Raw genomic sequence first — 14,883 nt, 5'->3', positions numbered from 1 at the left:
ACAAAGCAGAAACTAAGCGTGATACCACCATATGGAATTAACATGTTTAAACTAAAAATGCTATTTACTGACAAGCCATTTTGGACTACTGCGGGTCAAAGACCAGAGCTTTGGGAGAATTTGCAAAGAAAACGTCCACAAACTCTGGCACAGTTAAAAATAATTAATGCGCCCGGCAGCGTGGCTCAGTGGTTAAGCATCAACCTATGAACCAGGAGGTCATGGTTCGATTCCCCGTCAGGGCACATGCCCAGGTTGTGGACTCGATCCCCAGTGTGGGGCGTGCAGGAGGCAGCCAATCAATGATTCTCTCTCATCATTGATGTTTCTATCTCTCTCTCCCTCTCCCTTCCTCTCTGAAATCAATAAAAATATTTTTTAAATAACTAGTGCATTACAAGAAAGTGATTAAGAAGACATGGCTTAAATTGAACTGGAAGCTGAAACGCAAACTACAAACTTGTACCTTCTTGTTATTTTATATTTTCAAACGCTGCAAAAAGAGCTGGAAATTACACTTTCATGTAATTTGAAAGGGAGGAAGATTTTTCTGATTTTTCTTGGTAGCCTACAAAAATTAGCTGTGCCTTCCTCTGTCCTAGATGATACACTTTAATAAGCACTTATGTCATTTTTTAAAAATTCTTTAAATTCTCCTACTAGATTATGAATTCCTTGAGGGAAGAGACAGTCTTCATTCATATTTCTATTTCTAGGATCATGCATAGGGCCTGGTAAAATAAATGCTTGAATGCCATAAGTAGATTTTTCCTCCTATAAATTAAAAGTCTAAAAAGCAAAGTTAATCTAACCCATAGGACTTATGGTTGCCTCATCTGAACCAATCTATGATATAAAAAGTCCAGAAAAATGCAAGGCACCATTGAAAAGGGCATTAAAAATTAATGAGAAAGCATTGGCAGCCCGGGCCAGATAACTCAGTTGGTTAGAGTGTTGTCCCTATATGCAAACATTGCGAGTTTGATCTCCGGTCAGGGCACATACAAGAAGCAGCCAATGAATACATAAATAAGTGGAACAATGAATAAATATTTCTCTCTCCCTTCCTTTCTTTCTAAATAAATCAATAAATTTTTTTAAACTACAGTATTAAAAAATAAAGCATTGGCAGATCCTTCCTACACCTAAATACTGTATGTGACAGATCATCATATCTTAAGAAATGTCCAGAAAAAAAGTAACAATCTCAATAAAAAGCATAGAGAAAATGCTACAATGTAGACAAGCCACGAGAATTAATTCTGGGCGGGGGGAGAGGGGGGGAGAGATGAAAGGGAATGTACTAGGAATCATTAAATAAACTTAGGATATGAACTGGAGGTCCCAAATTTCAGAATCTTAGGATGAAAAGCTGTAGTCTCTGTGTCTATTTTTTCTCTGCCAAGCCATGAAGAGTTTATTGTTCTAATATTCAAATTTGACCATGTTACTTCTTTACTTAAAAAGCATTGCTGACTCACCATTACGAGGATGAAGTAAAATTCCTTAACCTGCAGACTATATATATCTTCACAGTCCTGTCCCAACCCACCTTTCTAGCCACTTTGCCATTCACTCTTCCCTACATACTTAATACTCCACCCACACTTTCCTACTCACTGTTCCTAAACATACTGAGCTTCTTCACATCCTCTTGTTTGGGGCATAAGCTCTTCTCTCCACTAAGAACGTATCTCTCCCACATTTGCTGCCTAGTGAACTCTTACACATCCTATAAGACCTAGGCTAAATGCCACCACCTCTATGAAACGGTATCCAACCTCCTAGATAAAATAAATTTATTTATTTATTTACCTCTCAGTGAGTGAGAACAAGGCAAATTGAGGGTGGTGAGGTGAACCTTCTCCCAGGCTGTGACATTGAGCTGAGACCAGCCATGGACAGGTCTGGGGAAACAGCATTCTAAGTAGAAGAGACAGACAGCTCATGTAAAGGGTGAAAAAAGGAAATGACAGCATATTGCTGAGCAGAAAGAAAGCCAGTATGGCTGGAGGGGAATGAATAAGGGGGAACGTGGTCAAAGAAGTAGGCAAAGGCCAGATCATGAAGGACCCTGACGGCCAAGGGAGAAGAAGTATGGATATTATTCTAAGTGTAACAGGAAGCCATTGGAAGGTTTTATGCCAAGAAATGACATGATCTGATTTATATTTTTTAAGAAGTCACCCAGGTTGCTTTGTACAGAATGAATTATAAAGGGGCAAGTGTGGGAACAGAGAAACCATTTACATAGATGCTTGATTCAGGTTTGCTATTAAACCAAATGTTTATTCATTGATACATTTGTTTTGCATCATTCTAAATTTATCTTTGCTTCTAAAATAAGTAAGATCTACTGAGATATTTGCTGCAAAGGGCTCTACTTAGTATATATTCCAGGTGAGTGAATATGAAGCTTTCAGGAGATAAAAAATGTGCTAGAAGGAGCTACTATTCAGAAGGTGCCCCACGTTAGGCTGGGGACCTGAATCAGCCGTTGTAACCCAGATTCTGACATGAGTACCACTACTGAGCTGAAACGTGAAAAGTGTTGATATTAGAAATGGTGGTATGGAGGATTTGCAAAGAAAGAAAGCACAGAAATGTAAATCAGACTATTCCCTTATACTTTCATTTGTTTCCTGGTCTCCAGCAGTAACATCCCCCCACACACACCTAGAGAAAAGCATTGCTAAAAGTTAATGATACTTTTTCATAAATATGATGGACATATTTCCTGGCTCACAGCCTTTGCACATACTGTTCCTTCTGCCTGGAAGACCCTCCCCACCTATTCTTATCCTGATGACTCTTAATCAACTTAAGTGTCAGTGCCTCTGACAGGCCTTGCTGGAAACCCCAAATTTAAATCAAGTCTCTCCTTTAATAGGCCCTGTACTTTTCCTTGAACGCCCCTATCATTTGTAGCTTTACATTCATTTGTGAGATCATTCTTTTAATGCCTCTGTATATTTGTAGCCTCCACACCCATCAGACTGTAAGTTCCAGAGACCCAATATATCTGTTTACCACTGTTTCTATAGTGCCTGGCACATAATGCACTGTAATAAATACTTACTATTACTAAGTGAATGAATACCAGAAATAGGCTTCCCAAGGCAAATCGGATGCCTTTAGCTCCTTTGGCTGAGCTTTCTCTTGTTTTCCCTTCTATAGCTTTAAGAATCCCTGCCCTCTACTCACAGAAAGTAAATTCTAGAGAGAAGATGCAGCAATTCTTTGCAGATTCGTGTTCTTAATCTTTTAAATCAGGGTCTCTCAACCTCAGCGCTATTAAAATGTGGGGCTGGATAAGTTTTTGTGGGAGGGATGTCCTGCTCATTGTAGGCCATTTAGCAGGAACCCTGGCCTCTACTCATTAATTTGTCAGTAATAGTCCCCAAAATGTCTTCAGGTATTGCCCCTGTCTGCAAAATCACTCCTGATTGAGAACCACTGTTTTAAAGTGTGAAACTTCAGCCCTAGCTAGTTAGGCTCAGTAGATAGAGCATCAGCCTGCGGACTGAAGGGTCCTGGGTTCGATTCTGGTCAAGGGCACATGCCTGGGTTGTGGGCTCGAACCCCAGTAGAGGGTGTGCAGGAGGCGGCCGACCAATGATTCTCTCTCATCATTGATGTTTCTCTCTCTCTCTCTCCTTCTCCCTTCCTCTCTACTAGTAAAATCAATAAATATATATGTATTTTTAAATAGAGTGTGAAACTTCAAATCTTTTACTCTCTTTGAAGAATTATGTTTAGAAATTCAGATTGTTGCACAATGCCTCTGTTATAAGAGAACTAGAGGCCCAGTGCATGAAAATTCGTGCACTGGGGGGGGGGGGGTCCCCTCAGCCCAACCTGCCCTCTCTCACAGTCCGAGAGCCCTCAGGGGATGTCCTACTGGCCTCCCTCTGCGGGAAGGTGCTGCCCCCATCACCCTGTCGCAGCTGCCTGCCCCCGGCCCTCGCAGCCTCAGAGGCTTTGTCCGGAAGGACATCTGGAAGGACGTTCGGCTGTCCAGTCTAATTAGCACATTGTGCTTTTATTATTATAGATTATTATAGATTCTACCAACTCAACTGGGTCAAAATCATGCCAAAATTATCTAGCATTCCCTGTGTTTTCTTTGAAAAGGCCATTAGTGATTGATCTAATTCAGGGCAATATTCTGATCTTGGAAATTCAGTTCCCTGGTCTGTCCTAGAAGGAGATGAAGGAAAGGGGTAGTGTTTCTGAGGAAACCGATGCCTCTGAGACCCCTCTGGAATTGGCCGTTCCCTACAACTTTTCAGGGGGCATGTCCCAGAGGACAATAAAAGGGAGACAAACAGTTCATTCTGGCATGCTTTTCAGGATCTCTCACTCCAAACAAGAAAGTCTGAGAGGCCTGGTAAAAATAAATATGGCTTAGCACTCCTGGCACAAGAGCAGCTTCTGACAGCCAAGACTTAACTCACCCTAGGGGGTGACCCAGGCAGGGACTATGCACAAAGTCCGTTTCTACCCATTGATATTCCCAGTGACTAACAGCAGCCAGGATGGCTCTGTGCACCGGGACTGTGCTGAACCATGGAGGAGGAGCACTTGGGATGCACACAGAAAACACAGTTTCCTGTGCCTGAGTCAGACATGGCTAGCCAGCCTCCCCCTTCCTCCTCGATCCCAGAAAAAAACAACACATATCATGCCTTCTGGGAAGGAACCTATCCTTTGCACACAGAGTGGAAACTGTTTATAAATCCCTAAACCCCTGACATCCAAAGTATGGTGACCGCCTGTCTTGGATTTTTTTGGGGGGACAAATGTATTCATTATACCACATGTCCTTAGTTTTCATGTGGAAAAAAATATGGTCTCCAGAATCATCAGGTCTTTCTCAACAGATTGAAAAACAAATCCACATAAGCAACATATACTGAAATCCTGAGACCAACCAAGGCTGCATAAAAAAAAATGTGGGAGATGCGTTTTGCAGGGAGGAGAGTGTATGTGCAAAGAATCAGCCTCTACTTTTCCATTTTTCTCCTTGGATTTTAGGCTAAGGTGACATAGGTCGTATCTTTCCTAGCAGTGAGAGACTGTAAAGTTGACCTGACTCGGCTGCCGCCTGCAGTCCACAAGAAGAACTACACACACAGAAAATGCCTCAGTATAAGTTACCATGGTGATGCTAGTTCAACCACATTTCATCTGTGTAAAAATTTCAGGCAAAACAGTATAGAGAAGTACTTGCTGAGGAGTTAACACTCCACGTTTTTTTGGATGCTGTTGCAAAGTTAATATTAGCTTTGGTCAAAGATGGTAATTTGAAGTGAAATCGTTTGAAAAATTGAAAACAAGCAAGGATGAAATGCCTACCAATCCATTGGAGAAATCTAATATCTGCTTTGCACTACACCAAATTATTTCCCCCCAGCAAACATGGGGCATTTGGGTCTTCCTGACTCTATTTACTCGTGAGAGGAACGTGGCTTACCAAAAGGACAGAATATTTCAAAGCCAAAACAGTTGGCATACCAGCTTGGAGGGAGAAGTGATACAAAGAACAACCCTGAGGAAGTTGGGGACTTGGGCAAAGGTAACAAGACAAGAGTCGACCTATAAAATGGAAGATGGTAACAAAATCAACCCATATGGTTAATATGTACTGGGGAGAGGCATGGGCCACAAAGCTAAGACAGGGGAGGAGTTTATAACTTTATGTTGTAAAACATGGCTGGAAGCTCTACAGACTGAAGCTGGGAGGAGGCTGAGGTCTTTGGGAGAGTAAAATTTCAAGCAAGGACTTACTTCCTTACCCCATTCCTTCCTTGCCAGGACCAGAAAGTCAAAGGCAGGCGAAGAGGCTAACAATGCTGATTTACAAAGACAGCGAGGAGGAACTAACTCTGTCTGGGACAATTCTGGACCTCTGAACTGGGGCGACAGGACCCAGACAACCACCTCAGGAAATGAGTAAATGAAAAGGGGAGGTCGTGGAATTATTTAGCCCTAGAACAACGCTGCCCAGACGGGGGTGGGGGGCGGAGCAAGAAGAAAATCTCAGAAAAGGAATTTTGACAGTGAGAATGCTAGTTAAGACAGCACCCCAGGCCCCCTGATGTCCCTTGTTTGATGTCCATAAAGCCCGAGAGGATTATGCAAGCCTTGCGTATTCGAGACATCAATAAAGTCTGGACTTGGGGCCGGTAGGGGGGCTGGGGTCACGTCCAGGAGACTTAGGTCAGCTCGAGCGGTCCTCCGTCATAGAGCTAGAGTGATCGGGATTCGAGAGTTGCCGCTCGGATAATTTTTTAAAGTCAGGGACATTCGAGCAGCAGTAATGGGAATAGGAAGGGGGCTCTCTCGGAGGCTAGGAATGTGGGGGCGGCCTGAAGAGGAGCGGGGCCCGCGCGGGAGGCGCCGGCGGGTGGGATCCGGGGACCCGGGGGCGGGGGCCGAGGGCGGGAAGGGGCCGGGCTGGCTAGGGGCGGGACCAGGCGCGGTGGCGGTGGCGGGGGCTGCGGCGCGGGGGGCGGGGTTGCTGGGCCCGGGACACCCCCTCCCGGTCCCCTGGCGGAGCGGCTTCGACTCCGGCTGCACTGGAGGCAGCAGAGGCCGGAGAGCGACGTGCGGGGTGCGCCCACCGCGGCGGACCGGGACGCTTCCCCTCGGGGACCCTCCGCCACGCGTCCCGCGGGAGCCGGCGGGACCCCCGGGCGGCAGGGAGCGCCGGCGGCTGCGGCGGCACCATGAGGCGGCCGTGGGGCGCGCTGCTGCTCGGCGCCCTGCTCTGCGCACACGGTAAGCGGCGCCGCCGCGCCCGCGCCGACCGGCCCCCGGGGAAAGTTTGTCCCCGGGTCCAGCCGCTGCAGAACTCGGATCCCGGGAGCGGGACGGCGCAGGCTGGGCCTGAGACCCCTCGCCCTCTGTCCGAGCAGGAGCCCAGAGATGGCGTGCCGGGGAGGGGAGCACGAGCTCCCGCAGCTCCTAAGTCCTAGATGGGGAGTGGTGGACGAGCTCCCGGGGCCCGGGCTGGGGCTGGGGCTGGGGCTGGGGCTGAGGCTGGGCCGGGCCGGGGCAGATCCGAGGCGCTCGTGCGCCTGCCCTCGCTGCTCTTTGAAGAGCTCGGGGCTGCTTCCCTTTCAGGTGAAGGTAGAGTCTCTGTGTCCTTGGTGCGAATGCAAGTGTGCGAAGAAAGGGACGCGGGGGAGGATGGTCGCTAGACCGTGCATTCTAAATATCCCTCCTTCCAGGGGGCGGGGGTCTCGGCAGATCGCGGAGAGGGGCCCCAGTGCAATCCGCACAGGAGCTCTGGGGATTCCTCTCCCCGGGGGCGGGGGGGGGGGGCAGTTCCTCGGACTGCAGACCTCGCTCCCTCCGAGGGTCTTTGGACACTGCTTGCTGGCAGCACCTCCCTTTAGTAGTATTTTTGGGTTCCCTCTCCCGGCTGCGACCAATCAGCTCCCGGCCCTAGATCCTTCCCGGAGGGGCGGAGAGGGGGACCGGGTTGAAAAGGGGGCAGAGAAGGGACTCTGGGAAGAAACTGCTGGAAGACTCCCGCAGATCTGTCCTGGCCGAGGGGCCGGGGGCGGGTATCGCCGAACTTGCGAAGGCAGCCGGCCCGCGCGGCGCCCCTCGCGCGGTGGTCCTCCGGGGAGCGGGACCGCGGCTTCATCTGCTCCTCGTTAATAACGTGTGTGGTGCCCGGACGCCACTGGTGTGTGCGATGGGGGCTCCGGTGGAATGTATTTCTCCTCAACCGCCGAGGACCGTGGGTGCACCCCGTGGTTCAGCAACTGCCTCTAGTTCTTTGATCTCGGAGCCCCAACTCGATTCACCCACCACTCTTCAAAGGCGGGGAGACCCGAATCTTCCCACCCTCCTGGCAGCCCGGGTGAGGGGTGGGGGTGGGCGTGGAGGGTCTGTGTAGACCCTGGCCTTGCGCCGGCTCTTTCTTTAAGGCAGGGGAGCTCGTGTGGAAATAATCAGTGCAGATTTCGGAACTTGCCTGGCAGGGCATGGAGGTGCCCAGGCACTTGTTTTAAAAGATGGTCTTACCTTCACATCCAAAACGGAGTGCTAAGGTGTTATTTAAACTACCCGTGGGTTTTAAATGACTTTTTCCATGCCCTCTCTCCCGCCGACCGAGCTCTTCCTCTCCGCTCCGCTCTTCCTCTCCGACCCACGTTCCTCTTCGCGCTGTGCTCGCCCCTCCCGGGCTCTCTCCGCGAAGGTTTATTTGTAGCCTCTTTGGCGTGTCGGGACAGCGGCCCTACTGGGGTAGGAATGTAGCTGCTCTTCCCACCACATGGGCCCCTTAAAGGGACAGCTATGCTTTTTTGGGGGGTTTCCCCCTTCGGCTGCAAGGGAAGGGGATGGAACTTTCCTTTCGGCCCCCTGGAGGAAGTTTTGAAAAAGATCAAGGGAAATGGCAAGGCACTGGAAAAAAAAATAAAGGGTTGGGGGGGGGGGGTGGAGGGGTGGCTAAAACGGATACCAACAAAGCCAGAGAGGAGATTGTCGCCTTCTGCTCCAGGGAAAGGGGAGCTGGAAGGTTCCGGGCTGAGACTGGCCAAGAGGATTTTACTGCTCCAGAGCTGTCAAAACTGCATACACTACATCTCCATTGAGAATGGGGTAGAGAAGCGTGTGTATTTAATGCTTCACACACACACACACACACACACACACACACACACACACACACACACAAAGGATGGGATGGTTCTTTGTAACTCTTTTGGGTTGTTTTTAAGGACAAAAAGTTTCATGGAAACCTCTAAGCATGGGAGGCTTTCTGTGCACATGTGTAAGTACAGTCGATGGCATGAAGATGTAAACTTCACCTGGCTTGATAATGAGCCATCCTTGGAGGCCCGGAGGGGACAGATTCAATGCTTCACCAGTGAGAGTGAGCAGTTGCTCAACCAAAACTACCACCACAAAGATTCCTAACACTGTTCCGGGGGCTCAGGGAGAAGACAGTGTGTCATAGTAGATCAGTTAGGCAGACGTGACCTTAGCTCTGACTGAATTCAAGACACTAAAGCTTAAGGTTCTCTTTGGATGCTGCTAGTCCTTTGGGCTTTTCCTAGAGCCTGTGCGTTTGGCTTGGTCCTGTGTAGCACTCCAACCTTAAAAATTCTGGAAGCAAACTTGAGTGCTGATGATGGTCCTAGGTATTTTTCTCCTGAGGGTTGAGGTGGAAACCCTCCATCACCATTTGAAGAGTGGAAACCATGTTTATCTTGGAGGTTTCTTGCAGGTAAGGGAAAAGTCGAAAATTCTGCCTCGGAGTAACTAGGTAGGGAGAGGGTTGTTTCTGAGGATGAGTGCTATAGAGTGGAGCTCAGACCTGTCTCCTTCCCATCCGGCTGTTGTCATGGTGCTTACTCGTAGTTGACCTTGTCCTTGATCTTATTGGACTTGTGAAAGATGCTTGGCTTGTCACTGATTTTGGATTTCCTCTTCTGTCCCTGTTGAATATCAGATAACATCTTTGGGACTAGCACATGGTATTAAGAATGACAGGTGCAAGGGAACCAAGTCTGGCCATGTCTGATACAGAGCACGTTGGGCATGTCCATCTTCTGGATCAGCAAAGTACACAGGAGGTCACAGAGGACAGGGTGTGTTTTATGGGTCTTCGCTCACGCTTTCTACTGATTGACTGCTTATCTTGATCCCCAAGAAGAAGGATAATGGGAGGGATTGGCTAGGTTGCTACTGCGTTGAAGAGAAGATTAATACTAGGGGCTTCCTGTTCAGGAACAGCATTTTGGGGACTGCTTTAAGAAGTAGTCTTGTCTTTTATTACGATTGGGCACATCTCATAATTACAAGACAGTTCCATACCCTTGGTTGACTAGGTCTCTTAAGCTTGTTCCAACCACAGTTTCTGCATTCCTTGATGCAGCTTAGCCATGAGTTTTGTTACAGTTGCCTAGGCATGGGGCATCTGGGCCCCAGCCTGTGTCTGGATTGCCATCTCCTCTTCACCATCAGAAGCCTTTCTCCCCTACTCAGCCTGGTGGGACTCAGTGTCCCAAGGAAGACTTCGTGCTGACTGGTTGGTTGGCAGAGCCTGGGTTTAGCCCTATAAATAGCTCTGATGAATGCCTGGGCTTGCTGTTCTTCCTCCAGCTTAGAGCTGGCAGGGTGGGGTTCTTTCTCGCCAGTACACTCATGGGGCATTCTTTAAACTGAACTTTATACCCATTCATTTGTTCATTCATTCTGCAAATGCACATTTGTCAAGCACTAATCTAATCACTGCATGCAGAACCCAGTGATTAAGAAGCACAGGCAGACCTGGGTTTGAATCTTGGTACTTCCTGGTAACGCTGTGCAAAACACTTAATATCCTTGAACTTCAGGGTTCTTATCTGTAAATGGGGGGGGGGGAGGGCGTGGAGGGCAGTAATAAGTTATCGCATGCAATTGTTGTAAAAATTAAATAAGATAATAGTATATTCAAACCATTCAGTAGAGAGCCTGACAACTACTGTGTTACTATAGGCCTGAATAAATATTAGCTGTTTGTTAGCAAGCTTGCATAAGTGGATTAGAGATGGTTCTTGCCTTTGGACTGTGGGAGCCAGGTAAACAAATCATTATTCTAGTGTCATGTGCTAAAATGAGGCTTAGCCTTTAATTCATTTCAGCTGTGTGTTTTTTTGTGTGGGGGATTTTTTTGTTTGTTTGTTTGTTTGATTCTTTTAAAGATCTTGCTCCTTCTCCCCCCCCCCCCCCCCCCCGCCGAAAACATAATGAAACCTAAGCATAGTTCCCTCCTGTGCACACTTCCAGAAAAGAGGCCCATTAAATCTGTACTGTGAGTCTAGGAGCCCACTCTGCCTTGATTGTCTTGGGAGAGCCCCTGGGAGATGGGGCTTTCCTCTGTGAGCTTCCCTGTTGAAGCCCAGAGGTCGGGGATGCAGCCAGGCACCTCACTCTAAGTTTGCTGTGACCTGGGGTGAGAGGTGCTGGCTGAGGTCTCTTGTAGCTGGAACAGTTTAGAATTCCAAGCTGTCCCTCCCACTGGCCTGGGAAAGGAGTCAGGCCCCAGAGCTCATAAGGTAGTAATTGCCCCAATTTGGGGGCTGGGCTGTTGTGGAGCCGCCTTCCTTCGTGACTACCATCTTCAATCAGGAATCCTGTCAGTGTTCAAGGGATAATTGATGTGGACCTCAAGTCCCCGACTCACCCCCCATCTCCTCCACCCCAAAGTTTGACCCCTGTTGTCTCTTTGTTTCTTCCTTTTTAACTTGGTGCCAGTGATGTGATGTTTCTGGGGGTTGTGGAAAGTTGACTGTAACCAAGAGCAGCTGTGAAAAAGAGCCGATTCTCTCACTTCCCTAGCAGTCATTTGACTCCATTTTCTGTGCTGCGTTTTTGATTTAGCAAGAAGCAAACATCCTAGGTGCCCCTGGGCGCCTCTTACGCCCTGCGGAGCGAACTTCATTCTTTCACTGCACGTAGGCATTTCCATCCTTGCTCACAGCTGAATGGACTGACTGTAAGCGTCCCTAACACCCTGCTCCCCCGCTCGCTCAGGTTAGTGAGGAAGGGAAGGGCGCTGCCTGAGACCCAGCTGAGAAAGCTTTGCTGGGACTTGCTGCAAGCCCTGACTTGGCCTAAGGGCGCTCCTCGCCTCACCTCTGTGCAGAGCCGAGGATCAGAGCTGCAAGCAGAGCCGGAAACAAAAGACTGGGAGCGAACCCATCTGGCTGAGAGGCCGCGACACAAAGGTGCTGCTGCATAATTTATCACTCACTGGAAGTTTTCTGGGGCTGGGAAGCTCCTGGCTCCAGGCAGAGCCTTTTTTGGGGGAGAGGGACCCTCCCCCTGTCTGGGTGTAGGGTCAGACAGGTACAGAGTAGGGCATTGGGAGAGACACCTAGCTTTGAAGTGGCCCGGGCCTCCAGTGATCTCTCCAAGCTCTGTAGCTCAACTTCCGGCCAGGCAGGCCTGCAGTGGGGGTGGGGGAAGTACTCCAATGTCCCCTACGTTGGCCCCCCGCCTTGGGAGCTTGACTGCCACCACCTTTTGGGCATGGATGAGGACGAGAGACAGCTTCTCTGTCTGGGAACCAAATACAGATGTCTGGTTATAATATCCATAAGTCTAGCAAAAAGGAAAGGGGAGCTCCCTTCTCTTTTTTCTACTCCCTGCCCCCTCACCCTGGGCCGGTTAAACAAGAAGTTTCAGCGCAGGTTCAGAGAGGCAGTAAGAGTGAATGGCTCTAAAGTGTATCTCTCCCAAATGAGAATTTTTCCTTTTCTGGGAATGATCTCCTCTGGTGACCAGTTTTGCACCACAAACTGGGACATGTGCTCTGAAAAATACAAATGTGCTTCTGCGGTAGTTAATATTTTTTCAGTCTTTTGCTATATCCCTGGCATTGTGATAAATGTATAGCATGTGTTATCACATTTACTCCTCACAGTATACTTATGAGGTAGGCACTGTTAGGTGTCTGGCAGATGGGAAACGGAGGCCCAGAGCCATTTGCTGTCACACAGCTGAGTAACTGAGTCAGGATTTGAATCCAGAGCCTAAATTGTTAGCCCTTTAACCTATACCTATACTTAGAACAGAATATTTTATATCAAAGCTATCCCAGAAGATGTAGGTGGGGAATATCCATATTGTATCTTAAATTGACCTCGCCTCTTCGTTTTCAGACTTCCCTTCCGAGGGAATCCTAAAGCATAAAGAATTACTTTGGGTAGACGGAGGCTTTTAAAGGCTCCCAGAAAGGGAGATGTGATTTGTTATTCCCTGAAGCCAGGTCTTACTTGTGTTTACTTGTGTTTTGAGATATGGGGGGGGGGGGGGGGGGGGGGGAGAGAGCAATATTTTGAATAGCCCTCACAGAGCACAACCCCATTCAAGTCCTATTGGACTTGTGAAATCTGTTGACTGAACTCACGGGCAGGGTGAGTCGACTTTTGAGGACCTGTATGGAGATGTCGGGACTAATAATAATGGAGAAGTTCCCTCTTATTCTCAAAGGATACAGGGAATATGTTCGAAGATCCCCAGGTATCCACTGAAACCACGGATAGTATCGAACCCTATATATACTATGGTTTTTCCTATACCTACATACTTATGATAAGGTTTAATTTATAAATTAGGCATAGTGAGAGATTGACAGCCATTACGAATAGAATAATGGTAGCAATACATTATAATAAAAGTTTTGTGAATGTGGTCTCTTTCTCAAAATATCTAATTACATTGTATGTACAGCGTAGATATGCTGGACAAAAGGATGATTCACATCTGGACAGATGCAGCGGATGGCGTGAGATTTTATCACACTACTCAGAATGGCATGCAATTTAAAACATATGAATTGTTTATTTATGGAATTTTCCAGTTAATATTTTCAGGCTACTGTTGACTGCGGGTAAGTGAAACAGCAGATAAGGAGGGACTACTGCAATAACAACAAAAATAGCTGCTTACTGTGTACTTCATATGTATTATCTCATTTAAACCTCCCAACAACCCTATGAAATAGGTACCATTATTATCCCCATTTTACAAAAGAGGAAACTAATCCATTTTTTAATTGCTCTGTAACTTATAGGTTCTGAATTGAGGTTGCTCTTTTCTATACCTGCCTCCTAGGAATTGGTTGTTGATGATAAATTAGGCAAGGATGAAGGACACCAGGTGCCGAGAGCTCCTCCAGAAAAAGGCAGTAAAGCAGAACTCTTGCCACCATCTTCCACTTTTCCAATAGTCGGTCATACCACCAACTTAACTCATTGAGGTGACACACAGTAGGGCTTTTAGACATCTCCAGCCCTGACATTATGGTGTGGCTAGATAAAAGAGTTCTGAGTCATCTATATATATAAAAGGCTAATATGCTAAGTGTCTGTCTGACCAGTCACTATGATGCACACTGACCACCAGGGGGCAGACCTTCAGTGCAGGAGCTGCCAAGCTGCAGTGACTTGGCAGCAGCGGTTCTCGGGTGACGCACCCCAAAACCGGAGAGGAAGGAGTGCAATTCCTCGCGGGGCTGCACGATTCCACCTTTGGCTGTGGGTAATGTTGTTGCTGGGGCACTGTCAGCCCCGAATCTGGTTTATTGCACACTTGTATTTGCATTCCACACCCTGTATGACAGCAACTTTGCAGAGTGCCCTCTTGTACTCTGGGACCCCTCGGGGGATGGCAGAGAGCTGGTTTGGGCCTGATCCCCACAGGCCAGGCCAAGGGACCCCACTTGCCGGAGGGACCCCACCTGCCGGGAGGATGCCAGGGAGGGACATGGGAGGTTGGCTCCAAGGCGTGTCCAGCCCTTCTCACCCTGTCCCACCCCGCTGGCCATCTTCTAATTAATTTCCTTTCAATGTGCATGGATCCGTGCATCGTGTCACTAGTATTCTAAAATAGTAATAGCAAGAGCTATCATTTATTGAGAGCTTAGTATGTGCCAAACATTGTGCTAAGTGCTTTTCATGAATTAACTAATTTAATTCTCATAACATTCATATGAGGTAGGGATTCTTGTTATCCCAATTTTCCTGATGAGACAGTAAGGCATAAAGAGATTTTAAAACGTGCCTAGGGCTAGATAGCCAGGAATTTGCTTAGTTTTGTTCCCATGCACTTAACATTATGCGCTTATGTTCCATAACTTCAGCGGAGGTTGACCATTAAGAACTTCTTTTCTGTGTTTGAGTGGCAAGAGAGGATTGAACTTGCTTGGACTAGTAATCATGTGTCTGATGGTATCTGATGGCATGGCCCTTTTGAGAGGGCCTATTAGGAAAGATTTCATCAGGTAGATTTTCAAACCAACCAGGTAAGGATCTAGGGACAAAAATAAATAGAGTCATAGCATGGTGGTATCCCAGTCTGATAATACAGTGAGTC

General features: G+C 47.7%; 1 protein-coding gene across 2 annotated transcripts in view; it reads left to right on the top strand.

Moving 5' to 3' along the window:
• Positions 1 to 6,540: 6,540 nt before the first annotated feature.
• LRP4 (LDL receptor related protein 4) overlaps positions 6,541 to 14,883 on the top strand; it is a 56,217-nt gene continuing 47,874 nt past the window's right edge. Inside the window, exon 1 of one of the 2 annotated variants that reach the window (XR_013814391.1) lies at positions 6,541 to 6,783. Coding sequence is in view for 1 of the 2 variants with exons in the window: in XM_079787835.1 (XP_079643961.1) it covers positions 6,732 to 6,783 (52 nt within the window). In the remaining variant the exon portion in view is untranslated. The remainder of the gene's footprint in view (positions 6,784 to 14,883) is intronic. The other variant, XM_079787835.1, reaches the window with a different exon arrangement.

This window comes from Cnephaeus nilssonii (assembly GCF_951640355.1).
Source record: "Cnephaeus nilssonii genome assembly, chromosome: 13".
Taxonomy (NCBI): domain Eukaryota; kingdom Metazoa; phylum Chordata; class Mammalia; order Chiroptera; family Vespertilionidae; genus Cnephaeus; species Cnephaeus nilssonii.
This window is presented reverse-complemented; position numbering and strand designations above follow the sequence as displayed.